The sequence below is a fragment of the Pelophylax lessonae genome, assembly GCF_965119305.1.
Source record: "Pelophylax lessonae genome assembly, chromosome: 7".
Lineage (NCBI taxonomy): Eukaryota > Metazoa > Chordata > Amphibia > Anura > Ranidae > Pelophylax > Pelophylax lessonae.
Genome location: NC_138774.1, coordinates 194,742,480 through 194,763,181, shown reverse-complemented (window position 1 = coordinate 194,763,181; position 20,702 = coordinate 194,742,480). Strand labels below are relative to the sequence as shown.

The 20,702-nt window shown below is 41.6% G+C and overlaps 2 protein-coding genes across 2 annotated transcripts in view; one reads left to right on the top strand and one right to left on the bottom strand.

The window, feature by feature from the left end:
• Positions 1-1,550, top strand: part of LOC309559822 (uncharacterized protein) — a 38,017-nt gene extending 36,467 nt beyond the window's left edge. Inside the window, exon 6 of the mRNA XM_082263256.1 lies at positions 1,405-1,550. Coding sequence (XP_082119382.1) covers positions 1,405-1,482 — 78 coding nt within the window. The 3' untranslated portion in view covers positions 1,483-1,550. The remainder of the gene's footprint in view (positions 1-1,404) is intronic.
• A 1,322-nt stretch (positions 1,551-2,872) lies between these two features.
• The window catches only part of LOC309560756 (vacuolar fusion protein MON1 homolog B-like), a 35,291-nt gene continuing 17,461 nt past the window's right edge, over positions 2,873-20,702 (bottom strand). The window contains exons 2-6 of the mRNA XM_082264406.1: positions 20,137-20,220; positions 12,854-13,903; positions 9,836-10,634; positions 8,105-8,252; positions 2,873-3,422 (exon numbers count right to left, since the gene is read on the bottom strand). Of these exons, the coding sequence (XP_082120532.1) occupies positions 3,195-3,422; positions 8,105-8,252; positions 9,836-10,634; positions 12,854-13,903; positions 20,137-20,220 (2,309 nt within the window). The 3' untranslated portion in view covers positions 2,873-3,194. The remainder of the gene's footprint in view (positions 3,423-8,104; positions 8,253-9,835; positions 10,635-12,853; positions 13,904-20,136; positions 20,221-20,702) is intronic.

Genomic DNA, 20,702 nt, shown 5'->3' with positions numbered 1-20,702 from the left:
TATCTCCCTGCTACAGCATTGGTCTGATGCTGCAGCTGTCCCAGCTGAGTCCCTCCTCATCACAGCATTTTGTTATTTGTGAACTTTCTCAAGATCGTATACATAAGTTGATGCAGTGATCTTTGCTGCTGTGTCTTTGTATTTTGATTCCCCAGCCACAATACAATGATCAGCGCTCACAATGGCTGTTGAGCGCTGATCCGGTGGCGATTTTCCAGCATGCCCATCCGACAGAAACCAGTTGTGAGACCAGCTTCTGTAGAACAGGCAGCTGTACACAGTGCTGGGACAAGGCAATCCAGCGCCCAGGGCAAAGATGCCAAACTGCACCCCCCCCTCCCTTAGGGTTAGGGTAAGGGCGCGCACATCCCTGCAATTGCGCTCCAGGGCAGCTGTCCCCTCTTTCCCACCCGTTGTCCCGGCTGTACACACGGGCAGAAAATCCCCACACACACACCTGTACTCAATCAGTGTCCACCATCAAGTGGATATAGGAGGAGTCCCCTGTAGTGCATTTGCACAGCTTTCCCAGCAAGGAGTATTATCTCCAAGAGTTAGAAAGGCTGGATTCATCTCTTTTTCATGGATAGTGTAGGACCCACTGATAATGGGGTACTTTGACGCAGTAGTGGGCTTGAGCACGATATGGCCATATGGTGGGACCAAACCCCCATTTTTATTTATGGATTGTCTTCAGATTTGGTAGTAATTTCTTTTGCATTTGCGCGCTATTCTTTTTTAATACACACGGGCAGAAAATCAGCCTGTTCCTGCTGAACCTGTATACTGGGCTAAATATACATACATACATGTTAAGGATTAGAATGTTATTTATTTACATTTTAGCACATGATACTGGAGAGGTGCTAGGTTTTATTTTGATGTCAATTTGAATGACTGGTGTCATGCTTCACCAAAGCAGCATGTAAAAGAGAAATAGAAAAAAAATGAATTTTTGTAAAATCTTACCTGTAAAATTCCTTTCTCTGAGTCCTCCGACAGTCGCCGCCTAGCTACTCCTGCGGAGCGGAAGTCAATACCCAACAGTGATGACTTAGAGGAGGCGGCGACTGTCGGAGGACGTAAGAGAAAAAGGCATGGACATAGATTCTTGTGAATCTAGTGATAAAAACATGTTTTTTTTTTTTTTTACCATAGTGGGAAAGGTTTAGAACCTCTGTGAATCTTTAATTACTGTCTGTCCCCTCACTGGTTTGGTGACAGGAATCACAGGCAAAGGAAGTAAGCAAACCTCTCCCCATCAATAATCCAGACCATGAATAAACCCAGACAGAGGCGCTAATACCCTTTCTAAAAAGTATCTGACCCCCCCCCCCCCACACACTTCTTCCTAAAAAAGGGCTTGAGTTACACTTTAATGTATTCTCATGTTGTTTCGTGCAGGTGAGGGAAGACGCTACCATTGGACGGCTGTTTGATCTACTTCTAGAGAAACGGAAAGACCTGGCAGCCATGTTATGACAGCCATTGTGTCAGAATGGACTAATTGACTATATGCATCTTGTAAATTAGGTCAATAAAACAAGAAAAGATATAGTGGTGTCTGGAGCAGCTTTATTCTGAGAGTTATCTTATATAAGAGGAAAACACATTGTGGTAAATGCAGAATGGATAACTGACCTCCTATATGTCCTGGTTTAAAAAGCCAGTCTGTGTAAAACTGTTATTTTGGCTTTAGGTGAATGCAGATTAGTTGAATAAGTCCACACCTTCTTACATCTCTCAGGGGATCCATTAGCAAGATCTCTGTATCCAAGTTTTAGCTTCTGCCCATCCTGCCACAGCCATTACTGCTTTCTCTGCTGGATTTTTATTCAGTTTACATGACATAGAATAAAGCTGCAATCCTAAGCAGTGTAGGGGCCCGGAATCTTCAGCTTGAAGGTCTCACTGCTGGAGTACCCAAAAACGTTAAAAAAAACTTTTTTCCTTTGCCTACCTGTTGCTGCCATTACAATGAAGGTCACTCTATTTTGTAGAAATTGTGTATGACTGCACTCTGATAAGAGAAAAAATTATTTATTGTAGTACATTCATAAAACAAATACATCACAGCAGAAGAGGTGAGACAACGCGTTTCATGCTATAGCGCTCTTAAACAGAGTGATTAAAGTGTTACTAAACTCACAACAGTAAAATCAGTGTGTATATGCAGTAAAGCATGCTTATTATACTCACTGTGGAACCTAAGGAGTTATTCTTCCGCATTGTGTAAAAAGGTTGTTTGATCCTACCCTTCTTCCACAGTCCCCAATCCATCTCCTTATACGACATAGCCTTTGGAGCTACTCTGTACATGCTCAGTTTGGTGTGTATTGCTAGATTTCCTTTTTTTTTTGGGAGTGTGCATGTGATCAGCACTGTCCAGGGAGAGGATCAAGGATCCTGCAGCCTCATAGGACATCCAGAGTAAAACTCCTCCTACAAGCCAGCCAGACAGCCAAGAGTAAAACTCCTCCTACAAGCTTTAACCAGCCACTGATAGAAGTCACAAGACTGCTATATAATGCTGATGAGAAAAGGTATTTAGCAGTTTAGATTTACTAAAATGATTGCATTTCCATGTTCTGTGTACTGTGGAAGACCAGATATAGTGCACGCAGGGTCCTGGGTTTAGCAACACTTTAAGTGCTCTACAGCATTCAACGCGTTAGAAGTCTTACAGCTCCTGCTTCAGTGTATTTGTTTTTATGGATGTATTACACTAAAGAAGTTGTTGTAACTGGAGTGCAGTCATCCACAATTTTCTTCACGATTCCTTCAGTTACGAGCTGGACTAGCACCTGGTATCTGAGCAGACCTAGAGTGGCATTGTGTATTTTTTGTCTCACTCTACCTGTTTGAATTATTTATCTATGGAGGATGTAATTTAGGGAGCAAGACTTTGGGGGAATAGGGCAAAGTAGTCAAAGCTGGAAACAGGATCCTAAAGTCCCAAAGCGATATAAGATCCAGAGGGTGGAGTTCAACACTACAACCCTCACCCATAGGTTAGTTTTGCATGAAGTGACCCTTCTGCTGCAAAAGTTAGGCCACCTAGAAAAATACTGAGCACCCCAGTTCATCTGTGCCACAATGGGAGAGTCTCAGTGTGCATGTCAGGTGACACTGTACATAGCACAACCGGGGTCAATCCTTGCTGGTGCACCTAAACAAAAATGGTTTCTTAGTCACTAAAGACCAGTGAAGAAGCCATTCTGGGAAGGGTCAGTCCTATCTGTTCGGCTTGCTTTCCCACCTTTCCCGGGTAGAGGAGTCGTGGAATATTTTGGCGGATATCTTATGAATAGGCGGTCTTCCTCTCTCTTGATCCAACGGAGGAGTTTGGTGATGACATTAATGGCGCCCACTTTAGTCACTAAAGAGCTGAAGGTTGTGTATAGTTCAAATTTGCTGGTGACCTGCAGGTGGCAACAAACACAAGCTCTAAATGCAATATTAACTAGTCCCAACCACAGAAAGCTATCTTGTTAAATCTACAGTTTTCTACTTGTTAAGGAACTACAAATCCCAGCATGCAAAATCATTTATTCACCCCCATTATTCTGGAACCCCACAGTGCTAGGGTGGATACATACAAAGAGTGAAAGAAGGGCTGAAATACTTCCCAACAAAATTTGCTACTCCAATCTCTCTAAAGGGCTGGTCACATTTTTTAAAACATTTTTAACATGTTAAATGAGAATTATGGGGTTCTGTAAAATAACAAAAGTAAAAGAAAATTATACTCACCTAGATAGATGCAGCATTGGCCTGACGCTGAATCTATCCTCCACTTCATCTAAAACTGAGATCCAAGCGATCAAAGACCGCCTATCGCTCAGTTCAGTGAGCAGAGAGCAGGGAGTCAGCTTTCATTCATGTTAAGCCTTTATTCCAAAAGGAAAAAAAACACATTTTGCTGTAACTGCCTATAAAGTATTAGCTGGAGTTTTGCTTCAATTTGTTAGTGTATTCAAATCTCCTAGGACATCTCCCCTTCCCCCAGACCGACAATGCTGCTGTCCAAAGGTGCCCCTGTGTTCATTCATCCAGAGTGGGGACACTCAATACAGGAGGTGTGTTACTGGCAAGATCACCAGGTGAAAACAGAGGGGGAAAAAAAAAACCATAGGAAAAGAAAACTCGTATCTAATGATTGGTTAACTGCAATATATTACACTTTTGGTTTTGGGTTTAATACTGCTTTAAGAGCACACGGGTCATTAAGTTAATGCTAAATCAGAACTAAAAACACCCATAGCTGCCATCTTAGTCTCTTATCTTTTTGCAGTTGCCTTGGTCCTGCACAGGGGATCCGGCAATGAAACCAGTCACTTGATAGTTCAGTTTAAACTACAATCAACTGTGACAGTTATCATGGCATTCCTTTAATGTAACGGTTTGGGAAAACTGTTAGAATCAAGCATTGTGCTGCTATACAGTGATATGAATGAAGTGTAGTTTTGTACACTTCAAATAAAGTTCAGTGTAGAAAAAAGAAAAGGAGCTGTGTAGCGCTGAAATGTGCACAACACTGCCCGCCTTCTGCAGTCAGAATGGACGGCTACTGCAGAAGAAACAGCTGCAGTTTACCTTCCTGCAGTTTAGAAGCTGTCTGTTTAGTGTGAACCCTAAGTGCCGGTTCACACTATAGCGATGTCAGACATTGCATTTGCACCGCTCTGCAAATCACATGTCTGTGTGATGCAAATTCAGCCATACAGATTGTATGGCTGAATTCACATCGCATTTGGACCAAAGTCGTCCAGCACCCTTTTTTTGGTCTGCACCAGAATTGGATCGCATGGGCGTTCACACCCATGCGATCCGATTCCTGTCGGACTGTGATGAACTGCCCGTGAGTTTGTTGCGATGCGGGAACCCGCAGTGGATTCGTAGGATTCCTGCATCGCACCAACTGGCACTAAATGTTTCCACAACAGTACCGGTCATCAATGCAATTCACTCCTTCCCTTAACTCTAGCCAATCAAGCACAGGACTATGCTTGATTGGATGTTTACCAGGTATTTCTTTTACAAAGGTTTTTATTGTATAGCGAGCATAAGTATACAAGGCTATACGAATGAATACAATGAAAAATGGAACACATAAGCAAGAAAACATAAAGAAGAACAAACAAGAATGCATAACAATACATGAGTTATTGTAAGTAGGTGTACAAGTATAAAGAAAGTCAATAGAATGGAGACGAACAGTCTCCCATATGCAGATTGCATAAATGTGCCCATTCCCTTCTATGGGTTTAAAGAGCAATAAAAAAAAAAGAGGGGAAAAAGCAACAATATTAGAATAGGTTCCATTGATTGTAGGTGGACATGTTCATACGGAATAGAACGCAGATGCGTGTCAACACAGATGAGACACAGAGAAGAAGGAAGAGAAAGGAAAAAGAAAGAATGAAGGAGCAGAGAGGAGGGTGAGAAGAGGGGGCAAGGGGAAAAGGAAGGGTGAGTCCTGCGGGGTAAGCGCCCGGGGGTCAGCTAAATGGAAAGGAGTGTCACATGGAATCTGGACGGAGTAATGTACGACGTCCAGGGATCCAATACTTTAAGGAATTTATTGTGGGAATCAGTAACTATAGTGGTCAATTTTTCATTGGTCAGAATGTCATTCATATGGTTTTTGACTGCCTCGAAGCTGAGCAGTGGGGTCTTCCAAGACCTGGCAATAGTCAATTTTGTAGCAGTAAACAGATGCTGAGCCAATTGGTGTTGTTGACCAGACAGTTCAATTATTGGTTTACATAAAAGGTCCTCATAGGGGTCTCTCTTCAAATTAATATGGAAAATATTGCGAAGCAGAGCGTAGACCCTGATCCATAGTCTACAAACCGTGGGGCATGTCCACCAAATATGGGCCATAGTCCCCTCCTGGGAGCATCCCCAGAAGCACAAGGGGGAATATGTTGGTATAAACCTGGCCAACCTAGCAGAGGTGTAATACCATCTGTAGAACACCTTATAGGCATTTTCCAAGATCAGTACATTCCGAGAACATTCGAAAGAGCAGCTGTCATATGTTGCCAATCTTCCTTATCTAACTGCCTCCCCAACTCTGTTTCCCACTGCGAATGATAAGTGGAAACCAGAGGTTTGTCACAAGAGATAATAGAGGCATAAAGGAGCGATACAAGTCCCGGCGAGTGAGGTCTCGCCCTACAGAGGCTCTCAAAGGGTGTCAACGTGTAGGGCAAAGGTTTGGATTTGATAAGTTGTTGGAGGAAGTGTCGGAGCTGAAGATAGCTATAATGTTCACGTAAGGGGATATCATGAGAAGATCTAAGAGCGCCAAAGGGAAGTATTTTAGTAGGGGTGAATAGTGAATTCACGAAAACACGAAACCGTGGTCCGTCCACCAAGAAAATTGCAGAGGGTTAACATAGCCAGGCTGGAACATGGGGCAAGGGATGAGACGCAGTAGAGGCAGATGGGAGGAGATAAGATTGGCCGAATATTTACCAGAGTCACACAAACGGAGAGAATAAAGTAAGCACGGTCGTAGGTTCGTCGGACGGTGCTTCGGAGGGAGCCAAGGTATTGAGGAGAGAGGGATCGGGTGAGAATCTACGAGGTTGATCGTGGCCCATAGTGGCATTTGAAAAGTATTGTGCAGATAAGACAACGGGGCTGTTTACCAGGTATTTCAACCAGGAATCTGACACTCTAAACCCAGAAATGCTGATAGTTGAACAATTCCAAACACATTTTAAACACAGTAGATCAGATAACAACTACCATGGCCCTAAGTTCACAAGAGAACCAGAAAAGCCTGGGAACCAAAGCAGGTGTGGGGTGGGCTGCCCCCTCACAGCCCAATAACAGTGATTCGGTAGCTCTACAGCTGCCCAGATCCCTTTTCCTTGGTAGCCAAGATCTGGCTAAACAAAATAATAACAATCTGCTACTACAGCTGTGAGCTTATTTTAACTCAGAGTTCCAGGAAATTTAAAGGATAAGTTCACTTTAAAACAAATAAATGCACAATTTTTTTTGCAGGTAAAAAAATATGCATTTTTCTTTTTGTAGGAGCATATAAAGCATTGCACCAGCGACCAGCAGATTGTTGATGCCATGCAGGTTTCCTGCACATTGTCATGGTATCTGCTTCCCTGTCCATCCCATACGGGTAAGCAGACACTCGCTGACAGGAAGACTCAATGAACCACCACAGCCACCCACAGCGCTGTAGTTGTTTATTGAGAACTACAAGCCGACAGCCGCTAAGGTTGTCAGGGCTTGAAGTTCTTTCAGACACACAAAGCTGTGCATAAAAATTACGCAGCACTGGGAACATGTTACACCCGGAAATCGAGTGGAACATGTAACATGTTCCCAAAGGTAAACTTATCCTTTAAAAATCGCCTTTGGATGCCAAGTGGTTAATGAGAAGATAAAAGTTCAGAGTGAATGATGCTCTCACAGATATCATGTAAACTAACAGCAAGGTTTTTGGTAATGGGACAACCCCCGAAGAGAGTCTGAAGAAGCAGTTGAAGAAGAAAAAGTATTACAGCCCTTCTATTTTTTGGTCACTGATCCCATCAAAATTCTAAACGTGGCTTTATATTAACATTTGCAATTGAATATAGTTCACTTTAAAGTGGTTGTAAAGCCTCAAGGTTTTTCACCCTAATACCTTCTTTGCTGTATTTCCCCCCCCCAGACCACCCCTTTTTCTTACCTGAGCCTGATCCGATCCAGCGATGTGCACAAATTCAGCGGCTTCAGGCGCTGTCTCTCTCCTCATTGGACAAAGTGATAGCAATTCAAATCCAGTGACACGGGAACGGGGTCCAAGTCCCACTGCCTGTGTCAACTGATGCAGCAGCGGGACTCAGGAGTGAGCCCGCATGGGTGCCCCCAGGGAAAGCGGCTTTCTGTGGGGGCACCAATGAAGAGGAGGGGCCTGCAGCGCTAGCGGGGCACCCCAGAAAAAGAAGGATGGGGCTGCTCTGTGCAAAACAATTGCACAGAGCAGGCAAGTATAGGCATTTTTGTTATTTGTATTAAAAACAAAACAACGAGGGTTTACAACCCTTTTAACCTCCTATTGACACCCCATAATAAGACATTTATTTACCCATGCTAGCATGGTTTCTTTCTCCGCCACGTGGTAAATCAGGCGCAGTGGTCTTACTGAGCTGTGGATACGGCAATGAAGATAACGGTAGAGGTCAAACAGTCTCTGCTTCTCCGCCTCACTGGAATATGGGCCATCAGGCTCAGGACTGTAGAGAGACAAAGGAAGCATTTTGTAAAATACAGCAGGTTGTTCTTGGATAGCACAACAGCTCGTTCACACAAGGCATATATTTCAGGTTTTGCAAGAAGATGTTGTAGAATTGAACATCCAACACCTTATTACTTCTCCCAGCAACTCAGATGACAAAACTGAGGTCCTGGCTCTGCTTCAGCCATTATTTGGTGCCCTCAAATTTTCTCTTGGTGTTTTCATTTATATTAGCTTGAAGAATGCAACAGGAGGTGTGGGAACACCTGAGATGGTCAAGAACAGAGCTAAGAACTAAAACAGGGAAATCTCACCAGCCCTCGTTCACGCTGGTGTACCTTGTCATGTGATTTGATAGTTCTAAATCGCATGACAAGTTGCACCCCATTGCCAGCAATTGAACCGCTCGCAGCAATGATGAAAAAGGTTCCTGCACTACTTTTTTACCGATTTCATTGCAACTTGCATAGACTTCTGTTAAATGAAGTTGCAAGCCACAATGAAATCGGCAGTGCAAAATTCAGTGATGTGCGGCTTTAAAATTCTGCTGAAGTAGCACGTTTTCAAAGCTGCACTGGTGTGAGCTACAGCTAAGGGTTATTCAAAAGGCTTAACCCACAGCTGAAATGATCAGCTTTAAATATGTAGAGAAACACTTTGCAAGCTATTTAAATTTGTATTTAGACAAAACATATTTGTAACTCACATGTATATGGGATATGTATACCTATAGCATGAAATATTTGGCACATTAGGACACTGACCATACAAACCCCCTGCTCATGCCAATGTACTCTCATTTTGGTGCAAGTATATTGTTACTGTTTCCCAAACCTGTCCTCCAGCTCCACCAATAGAGAATATTTTACAGATAACCTCATACATTACTGTCTCATAGGCGCAATTTACTTTGCTTGGTAAAGATACACAAAACAAGTGCCATTGGTGAGAGCTCAAGGTGCGTTAGGGATACTTTGTAACAAAAAACAATACGGTTTCCAGGTGGATCATTCTTTCCTTTGTCATGGTAGTGGTTTGAAAGGGAAGCCGACTATACTAACAAAAAGACAGTACGGCTTCTAGAAAAGCATATAACATTATAGACAACATATGTTAAAAGCCAAATTTAGAAGGAATAACCACTGAAAACACATATTGGTTTCCCAAAATATCAGAAACAATTTACCTCGAGTAATCTCCTCCCTGGTGCAATTAGCTCAACGACCCAAACAGCATCATAAAAGAAGTAAAAATTCCTACAAATTGCCAAGTTGCCTTCTATCTGAACCAACACTCACTAAAAACAGCCTTTAAATAAACAGTGTCTGCCACTGCTGAGTGCATTGTGAAAATGCTAGTTGTCTGGCTACCATGCTAATTCTCAATATTTATAACATTTCTGAGTCACTGACCCAGAACAAATATCCACATCAATAGCCAAGTCAGAGACTTAAGGATTGAAGCCACTAGGATTAGCATTATAGCCAACAAGTAGAAGTTGCACATCATTATTTATCTCATGAACGGATATTAACTTTTCTTATTTTCTCCATGTCATGTCACAGCTGCTTTATAGAATACCTGGTAAACTGAGGAAGTTGTCGGTAGGTGTCTGGGATGTCCAGGGGTTTATAGATAAAGTGCAATAGTTCTGGCACACCCACAAGAGAGACACTATATGAGCAGCACAGCAGCGCACCAGCTAGAGCCTGCATAGAGTTCTGGGCCTTCATGGCCTCCTGGATCTTTGCTTTGCAGCCAGAGACAGCATAGAAGGACTCTTTGTCAGTGGACAGCAGCACCAAACACACTGTGCACTGGGGATCCAAGTAGGAGATATAGGCGTAAAAGTAGCCATCAGGGTTGAAGCGTGGGAGGCAGATGGGAGTCCAAATCTCACCGGCTTGGAAGGCTGAGGAGGCCCCAATTAAGTTCAGTAGAAGATGAAGGTCAGCGGGATCCAGGCGACAGTCCTCAATGACAGTCCGTTCCTGTACTACAGTAACCAGCTGATGGTCAGCCACCAATATGGAGAACACCAGATTGGTGGTGATGGCCTTAGTCAGTATGGAGCTCAAGGAATCACGGAGGTGGCTGGGTAAGGCCAGGCATCGCACAGCACCCAACAGAAAACCAGGGTCAGTGTCTAACAAGTCCAGCAAGCTGTCCAGGATTTTCTCTGAGCCAGCAAGGAGACGCCGCAGGTCGTAATTCTTCTTCTTTTCAAAGATTCGAGTTACGCTGGCCTGAGTTAACATGCTAATTATCTGGTAGTAAACATACAGGAGGTCCCGTCTTAGCTGCTCATCCGACTGAGGGGAACGGGATACTGACACCAATACCAGGGGCCCCTGCTGCAGGAAGACAACTTTCTGATTCTCTGTGAAAAGAGACATTACGAGAGTCAGTCGTGTGGCTTCATACAGACATTCCCCTTTCTACCCTCAATATTTACAAACTTACAGTGGGTAAAACATGTAAAGCTGCCATTGCTGACCTCTCCTTCTGAAATTGCTATTATAGCACTATTAATTTAAATGAGATGCCTCTTTAAAACATCACAGAAAGGTATAAAAAGTTATTTTATTGCATGGTACAGGCATTCAATATTTTAGGAATGTAGAAAATGACAACCCGGAAAAATCCACAGTGGCCAGTAAGGGACAAGAAAACAATATATCAGTGTGAAGACGCAATGCTGTTAGCTCAGTAATGTGAATAATTTGAATAATTTGTAACATTGTACCAGATGGGGATCATTTAGTGCCTGAAGGCACACTATGGGCAAAGGCAACCGCACAGGGTTGTAATTATGCTGCAATGCCCGTGGTTGCAGTGCAGGCTTTACTAGAATTAAACAGGAGACATATCAATGTGAATTGACTGTTTTTGAGATGAATACCTCATGAACTATTTTAAGGCAAAAATTCTTGCAGTATTTAACACTTTGTGAATGGACCCCTTGGTGAGAATAATCTTAAAGTCAAGTGGTTTTTCATGCACAGCCTGAATATGGACACATGGCACATGAACTTGCCAAACAAAGACTTATCACTGGTCCCCCAAAATCCTCTAGCAATGGTCTCATAAATGGTCACATTAGCAAGCATAGGACAAAAGCAGATTTAACAGCAAGGAGAGCTCATTTTTTAATATTGTGGGATACGTATTCACATTGCCTTAAATAGAAAATCTTTGCTTTGTCCATGCAGGAAAAAAAATCATAAGGTGCACTCTAATCACTGGCAAAATTTGTTTGGCTGATGAAAGCAACATCTTCACATTTATTTAATCTAAAGAATGCCAAACATCATGAATATTTAATTATTATTATATCAATGAGGCAAGGCAATGTTGTACATAAGAGGCAGACATTCATGAACAGTCATCAGGCAAGGTTTCTGACAAAACTTCAAACTAAAAAGTGTCAATATGCCCAAAAAGGGGCACCACTGCTGCCTCTACCAAACCATAGAAACATAGCATGTGTCGGCAGATAAGAACCATTTGGCCCATCTAGTCTGCCCAATATATCTGAATCCTATGAATAGTCCCTGGCCCTATCTTATATGAAGGATAGCCTTATGCCTATCCCATGCATGCTTAAACTCCTTCACTGTATTTGCAGCTACCACTTCTGCAGGAAGGTTATTTCATGCATCCACTACTCTCTCAGTAAAGTAATACTTCCTCATATTACTTTTAAACCTTTGCCCCTCTAATTTAAAACGGATTCCCTTTATGTATTTAAAAGTTTCTATCATATCCCCTCTGTCTCTTCTTTCTTCCAAGCTATACATGTTAAGGTCCTTTGACCTTTCCTGGTAAGTTTTTTCCTGCAATCCATGTACTAGTTTAGTAGCTCTTCTCTGAACTCTCTCTAGAGTATCTATATCCTTCTGGAGATATGGCCTCCAGTACTGCGCACAATACTCCAAGTGAGGTCTCACCAGTGTTCTGTACAGCGGCATAAGCACTTCTCTCTTTCTACTGCTTATACCTCTCCCTATACATCCAAGCATTCTGCTGGTATTTCGTGCTGCTCTATTACATTGTCTTCCCACCTTTAAGTCTTCTGAAATAATTACTCCTAAATCCCTTTCCTCAGATACTGAGGTCAGGACTGTGTCAAATATTCTATATTCTGCCCTTGGGTTTTTACGCCCCAGGTGCATTATCTTGCACTTATCCACATTAAATTTCAGTTGCCAGAGTTCTGACCATTCTTCTAGTTTTCCTAAATCCTTTTCCATTTGGCGTTTCCCTCCAGGAACATCAACCCTGTTACATATCTTTGTGTCATCAGCAAAAAGACAAACCTTACCATTGAGGCCTTTTGCAATATCACTTATGAAGATATTAAACAGAATTGGTCCCAGTACAGATCCCTGAGGTACCCCACTGGTAACATGACCTTGTTCTGAATGTTCTCCATTGACTACAACCCTCTGTTGTCTGTCACTCAGCCACTGCCTAATCCACTCAACAAACTCATTACTCATAGTAAGAGGAGATGTCCTAGGATCAATATTTAGCACAAAATACTTGACAGGTTTCCCTTAATGGCAATTAAAATACAGGGTCAAGGTTTTCATCTACCTGAATGGATAGACCTGATTGAGTTATCACCACTCTGGACGAAACTGACCAGCGCCATCATGACACCCATGGTGGAAGACAGGGCCTCTTCGTTACCGTAGCGTGAATAAATAGGCTTTCCCGCCTCACTCAGGACAAAGACATGCCTCCGTTTGATTCGCCAGCTCTCTGCAGTGACATCCTCCTCGCGCTGAACTGGGGTGGTAGGTGGCGATACCTCAGGAGTGACAGTTTCGACCACTGAAGAAATGCCTGGGAAATCGACAGAGTCCGCCAAGATAATGTCAGTGGAAGCTGAATCAGTTAATTCCTTGAGATCGCTCTCATATTCTGCACTTACATTTACAGCTTCTTGATCCTCAACAAATCTTACATCAGCAGAATCCACAACTGATGTTTCTCTAGAACACTCGCTGGAAACGTCAGAAGACTGTTTCAAGTTATAATGTGCTAAGGACATGTCATCCAGTTCTGAATTCCTGTCTGAGGTAATTAGTGCAGACTGTGGAGGTAAGTTCTCCTCAAAAACGATACTAGGCTTTCCATTTTCCTTGTCCATATCACCCATTACTGAGGAGATGTTGTGCTCTAATTCCTCATGTATTTCTGCCCTACTTGAGTCACTGTCTACACTGCCCACCTCATGATCTTTTGAAATAAGACCATCAGGTGTTTTCTTCAAGCATTTCTCCGATAAAGTGCATTGCTCAAGAGTGTTTACAAACTGCTCCTCTTTATCTGCAGTAAAATTGCTACTAGAGTCTAAAGGTTCTTGAGAAGTAATGCCTGCTGCTTTGGGGTCTTCTCTATGCTCTACAGAATAACAGTGGAGTGCTTCTTCGGAGACACCCTGAGGCAGAGGAGCTGCCCCATCTTGTGCATTTACAGTCTGACACTGCTTGTCTGAACCTAGAGTTAAATTCTGGGCCTCAATTTGGGCAAAACTTGTTTGTTGGCTATCAGGGACCACCTCCTTTAATGTGCAGACAAGGGGAGATGGTACAGGTGGATCAACACAATTAACTGGAGTCCTCTTGTCCTCTTGATGAGCTGGAAATAAAATAAAATCAGTTAGTTATACAACTCAGCATTCAGAGATTTTCATTAGACTCATCCTTCTGCAAATACTAGATGCCTGGTCTGCATGGGATTCCAATGGCTCCAATGCCTTGAAGCTAAACTCCAAGCATGTTTCATTATTTTTGATGTAGAGGATAAGATGTACCATTTTTTTTTTAAATCATTTTTTCTATCTACAACCCCATGGGGGGGGGGGGGAATTCTCTCTCCTTGTGTCCTGTACAAGAAATGGAGAGTACAGCTGTCACCAGGACAGAAAGGCACAGACAGCAATGAAAAGCTGTGAGAAGTGCTCAACAGTCCACATTCTTATAAACATCTTTGTTTTGTATCTGTGTCATGTTGTTTGGACTCAGGAACAGACAGATGCCAGCAGCAACCATTGAGTTTGTTAATCTAGATATGCTCCAGCAGTGTAGAAAATCAGGGGATAGAGGTGATATTTTCAGGAACTTTTGGGTGCAATTTTAAAAAATAAGAGAAAAGCATATGTGGAAGTTAACATCATTTAGGTTTCATTCTCTCCTCAACAGATATAAAATATAACCAAGCAAAAAATTTGGGGGAGCATACCCATGTATTTCTAAAGCTGGTGCAGCTATGAACCAAAAGACATGTATATTAAAAAAGAATAGCGCACACATGCAAAAGAAATTACCAAATTTGAAGATAATCCATAAATAAAAATGGGGATTTGGTGCCACCATATGGCCATATAGTGCTCAAGCCCAATGGGCAAAAACCTCCAAATTCCCCTCACGTTTTTAAACAAACCCATCACTATATGCAAAGCCTGTTAGCTAAATCACATGACTACTTAGAATTGACTACTAATGGGCCATACACACTATAAGATTTTCTGAAGACTTTTTCCTTTAGACTTACCAAAACCAATTAATATGAGGTCAAAGCTAAACACTTTCTATTTGTATGCAATCAGGCAGGCCCTTGCACTACATAGAAAAGGTAAATCTGAAGGAAATCAAACCACAAAAGTTGGATAGTGTGTATCCAGCTTAAGGCACTATATCTATTAACCACTTGCTAACCAGGCCTTTTTCTGACACTTTTTTCTTACAAGGTAAAAATTCTGTATTTTTTGGTAGAAAATTACTTAGAACCACCAAACACACACACACATATTTATATACCGTATTTTCCAGCGTATAAGACGACTGGGCGTATAAGACGACCCCCCCTAATTTTCAAGTTAAAACATAGGTTTTGGGCTATACTCGCCGTATAAGACTACCCCCCTTCCGAAGCAAGGCAACACCATTGAAAAACATCAGATTTCTCATAGATCTCCAAGGTACCCTAGTACTGTAATACATTTAATCTCTCATAATATCTCCAAGGTACGCTAAGTATTACCAGTAGATGTAATCTCAAGACGCTGGCTGTGTGGGAATCCTGTACCGGTATACCGTAGCTTCGGCTACATACAGTATACTGCGCTGAGCCAATCAGGGAGAGCGATGTATTCTATTATTGAATGCAAAGCCTGCTCAGATTGGCAGAGTCAGAGAGGTGGGCTGATGTTACTCCGCCAATCCGAGCAGGCTTTGCATTCAATAATAGAATACATCGCTCCCCCTGATTGGCTCAGCGCGGTACACTGTATGTAGCCGAAGCTACGGTACATACGGTATACCGGTACAGGATTCCCACACAGCCAGCGTCTTGAGAGATTACATCTACCGGTAATACTTATACATAGGTTACCTTGGAGATATTATACTCGGTGTATAAGACGACCCCCCATTTTTGAGGTTCAAAAGTAGTCTTATATGCCAGAAAATACAGTATATATATTATCCTCCAGGGTCTTTACTAAAAAAGAAAAAAAAAAAAAAACATATGGCGGTCGTTGAAATTTTTTAAGTCACACGTTTTTTGCGCAGCAGTTTTTTAAACGCAATTTTTTGGGAAAAATAAGATTTCATGAAAAGAAAAAAAGAAAAAAAAACACAACATTATATACCCCATTATTTTGTATAATATGAAAGATGTTACGCTGAGTAAATGGATACCCAACATGTCATGCTTTAAAATTGTGAGCGCTCATGGAGTGGCGCCAAACTACGGTTCTTAATCTACATAGGTGGCACTTTAAAAAATGTCTACACGTTACCAGTTTGGAGTTACAGAGGAGGTCCAGTGCTAGAATTATTGCTCTCGCTCAGATGTTCGCAGCTATACCTCATGTGTGGTGCAAACACTGTTTGCTTATGTGGGCGTGACCTACATATGCGTTCACTACTGCGCAAAGGGACATGGGTGCTTTAAAACTTTTTTTTTATTTTATTATATAATTTTTACACTATCCCTTTAAAAAGAAAAAAATTTGATCACTTTTATTGTTATCGCAAGGAATGTAAACATCCCTAGCGATAACAATACAGCATGACAGGTCCACAGGTCCTCTTTATGGAGAGATCTGGTGTCTAAAAGAGGGGGGCACCTCTCCCGCGGTTTGTAAATGTAACCTCGTGGCAAATCCACCCCTTTTGTCAGAAAGCTGGCCGCCTATTTAAAAAAAAAAAAAAAAAAAAAAAAAAGAAGAAGAAGGATACCAGGGTTATGGCGTCTAGCTGCAGCCATAACCCCAGTATTTAATGTCAAACTAATTACGTATATTTACAGTTAAGTCGGTCAGCAAGTGGTGAGAGTACATATTTTGAGTTGCTATTGCTTCATCTAATTTCAGATATCATATGCACAGATTTACAATTTTACTCTTCCATTTTCTTAATATTAAATATAGAGTTTTGCAGATTAGTCCCTAAAGGGAGCTCTTTGGGTTTCAGTGCTCTTGTTGTGATAATTTAGACATAGGGAGGACGTTTGAATGAATTGATTGACTTAGACTTTAATTAGGAGGCCAATAAAGCACAACCATTGTGAAGCACTAAAAAGAAGTTACACAGCCAGTATATGACTGCCCCCCATGTACATACCTAGTTACAATTTATATACAGAACCTAGGTATTTTTTTTTATTCTGTTTTACATAAGAGGCCTAAAATAACGCATACAATAAAAGATCACCATTTTATATGATACATTATATCATATTTTTTGGACAGATGTCTGCAAAAGATCTGCTTATCTCACCTATACGGACATAAATCAGGGTTACAACTCTGAATGCTCTGGCCATCTGTGTGTTGAGAAACAAAATGGCAAGCATGTCATGGGTTACGTAACTGGTTAGTTGTCTGTCCGGATGTAATCTTTAATTTTCATTTCTTTCACATTTTTTGCAAAGCTAACTGTTGGCAGGCAACATAAGTGGTTTCACCATCTCACAAGACATTGAAGGAAGTGTTTGCACCACACAGAGTTTGCCGATACTGCTTTTTTTTATTTTTACATAGAAATGTTGTGGTACACAGAAGTGTTTCAAACGGTGCTTCTTACTAGCTACTACAGTCTCACGCTCCTCGCTGTATAGCAACCTTGCAAAAAGCATCATGACAGAACAATCAGCAACTGGCAAAAGCTTTTTTGACTGATGCTGGCTTTAACTACGTCAAGTATGGACACTTTCACCCCTTCTAGTCCGGGCCATTTTTCAGCACTGATATACTTTGAATGACAATTACTCGTGCAACACTAATGAAAGTTATAATTTTTTTTAAACGGATGAGTTTTATTTTAGTGGTATTTATTTACCACTGGGTTTTTTGCTATATAGAAATTTTTTTTTAACTGCTTGCCGACTGTATTACTTAGATATACGGCGACAAGGCGACTCTTCTGCTTTGGATCAGGTACCTATAGTACGTGATCCAGCACTTCCGGGTTGGGGCGCGGAGGCTCCCACTTTGATTGTACACAGCGGGAGCTAATTGGTGGGTACTGCGGATTCTATGTCCACCGACACCCAGTGAATATTAGTTACACAGGCAGAACTGCAGTCTGCCTACGTAAACAATGCAGATTGCCGTTCTGTCAGTAGAGAATGCATTGATCCTGTGTTCCTGCAAAGCAGGAACATGGATCAAGACCCTTCCCCTAGTAAGAGCACCTCCCACAGTATAATAAAAACACTAGCTCACAAAGCACACATTTATCCCTTTGATCGCCCCTGATATTAACTCCTTCCCAGCCAGTGTCATTAGTACAGTGACAGTGCATATTTTTAACACTGATCACTGTATTAGTGTCACTGGTCCCCAAAAAAGTGTAAAAAGTGTTAGGTATTGTCCGACTGTCCTCAGTATTATTGCTGTCCCACTAAAACCTGCTGATTGCCACCATTACTAGTATAAAAAACTAAAAATAAATAAAAATATACCATAGGTTTGTAGACACTAACTTTTGCGCAAACCAATTTACGCTTATTGGGATTATTTTTTTTACCAAAATTATGTAGCAGAATACATATTGGCCTAAATCGATGAAGAAATTAGATTTTTTCCATTTTCTTATTGGATGTGTTTTATAGCAGAAAGTAAAAGTATTGTATTTTTTTTTTTGTTTATATCGCAAAAAATAGAACCGCAGAGGTGATCAAATACCATTAAAAGAAAGCTCTACTTGTATGGGGGGGGGGGGGGGACATTTTATATGGGTACAGTGCCAAATGACTGCGCAATTGGCAGTGCCAAATCGCAAAAAATGGCCTGGTCATGAAGAGGGGGGGGGGGGTAAATCTTCTAGAGGTCGGTTTTCTTAGTTTTAAAATTTAGCAAATAATCTTTCTTCAAAACTTTGAGACCAAGTATGTTGTGCTACATTTCTTTGGATTAAAAGAACCAAAATCAGTATATATTATTCAGTCTGTGTGAACGTATAGTCTTTAAACTATAGTATACAGTGTATTCCTAAAGTATTTAGACCCCCTTCACTTTTTTTAATTTTGTAATGCTGCAGCCTGATAGTACAGTTGTTTATTTTTTTAATTTATTTTAAATGAGTGAAAACAGAATTTTAGAAATTTCTGAATTTATTAAAAAGGAAATACTGTATTCAAGTATTCAGAGCCTGTACTCAGTACTTGGCAGCAATTACAGCCTCAAGCTTTGCGCATCTGGATTTGGGGATTTTCTGTCCTCCTTTGCAAATTCTCTCAAGCTCAGTAAGGTTGGATGGGGACCATTAATGGACAGCCATTTTGAGGTCTCCAGAGATGTTCAATAGGGTTCAAGTCAGGGCTCTGGCTAAGGACATTTACAGAGTTGTCCCCAAACCACTCCTGTGTTGTCTTGGTTGTGTGCTTAGTATTGTTGTCATGTTGGAAGGTAAACCTTCGGCCAGTCTGAAGTTGTGAGTGCCGTGGAACAGGTTTTTATTGAGCCTACACTTTACTAAAATCAGCTTTCCCTCAACCCTGAAGAGTCTCCCAGGCACTGCTGCTGAAAATCACCCTCACAGCATGATGCTGCCGCCACCATGGTTTATTGTTAGGATGGTATTATCCTTCTAGAACTTTGTCCCATCTCCACACAGTATCTCTGGAGTTCAGTCAGAGTGACCATCGGGTTCTTGGTCACCTCTCTTACTAATGCCCTTCTCCCAATCAAGGTGTAGAAACATTGCAGCAATCAAGAGAAATGAGAGGCACCTGAGCTACATTTCAAGTGTCGATGCAAAGGGTCTAAATACCTTTGCCAATGACATATTTCAGTTTTTCCTTTTTCATACATTTGCAAACATTGGTCATTATGTGGTACTGAGCGGAGAATAATGAGAATAAATTTAAACAACTGTAATATCAGGCGGCAACATAACAAAATTGACAAAAAGGAAGGGGTCTGAATACTTTAGGAACGTACTGTATATATTTGAAAATTGATCAGTCCTGATGCACTGGCTGCCTATCTCAATTCTTGAGGCCCTAGATGCCAAGACAGTACAAATACTACTCAAATGACAGTTTTTCGGAAAGTAGACAGTTCAAGGTATTTAGTAAGAGGCTTGGCGAGTTTTTTAAAGTTGTAATTTTTTTTGTCACATTCATTTGTGTGAAGAATTGTGTAAGCGTGAGGAATTCAGGTAGGAAAGGAGCAATTTGTTATTTTTTTTTAATGCAAGCAGGGCTTCCTGTTATGTTACTGAAGCATAAAAGTGAAGGAGAATCACTGTAATGGGGACACAGACAGCATACAATAATCCCGATGGATTTTAACCATTCAACTCCATCCAAAACTAAAAAAGAAAAAAGGTTGGCTTTACCTTTAACTTCTGATCCTTCACCTCTCTGCTGCTCCTCTTCTCTAAGCTGCTCCAGACTTGGCAATTCCGATTCTTCAGCCATCATCCCCACATCTCTGGTGCCTCCTGAAGAAATAAACCGATAAAAACACAAGGTTAGAAATAGCATCCACTGATTAGTTCAGGTTTCACCACATATGTAGGGAGGATCACAGGGTCAATCCAGATTCCAGTCAAAACTTAAATTTCACTTATGTTGGTAGGTTATAGCATCCATTGTTTGAAATTTTTAAAGAACTCCAGTGATAGCAACCCCTTGCTGAGCCTAAAGGCCGGGCTCACATATGCGTGGCTGCGGTTCCCAGCATGGGGTCCTGTGCATTCCTGTTCATCAGTTTAGGAGCGAATCAGGTCAGAATTTTTGTCTGAATTCGCACCTGAACCAGACCCAAACACGCCCAGGACCCTTTTGGAATGCAGACTGCGGCTGCCCCGGACCCGTGGGAACCGGTTTTATTGAGAGGCAGTCACATTCCGATGTCATGCAAATTGGATGCAGGGAATCTCGTATCCAATTCTCACAAATGTGAACCTGGCCTAAGCCTTTA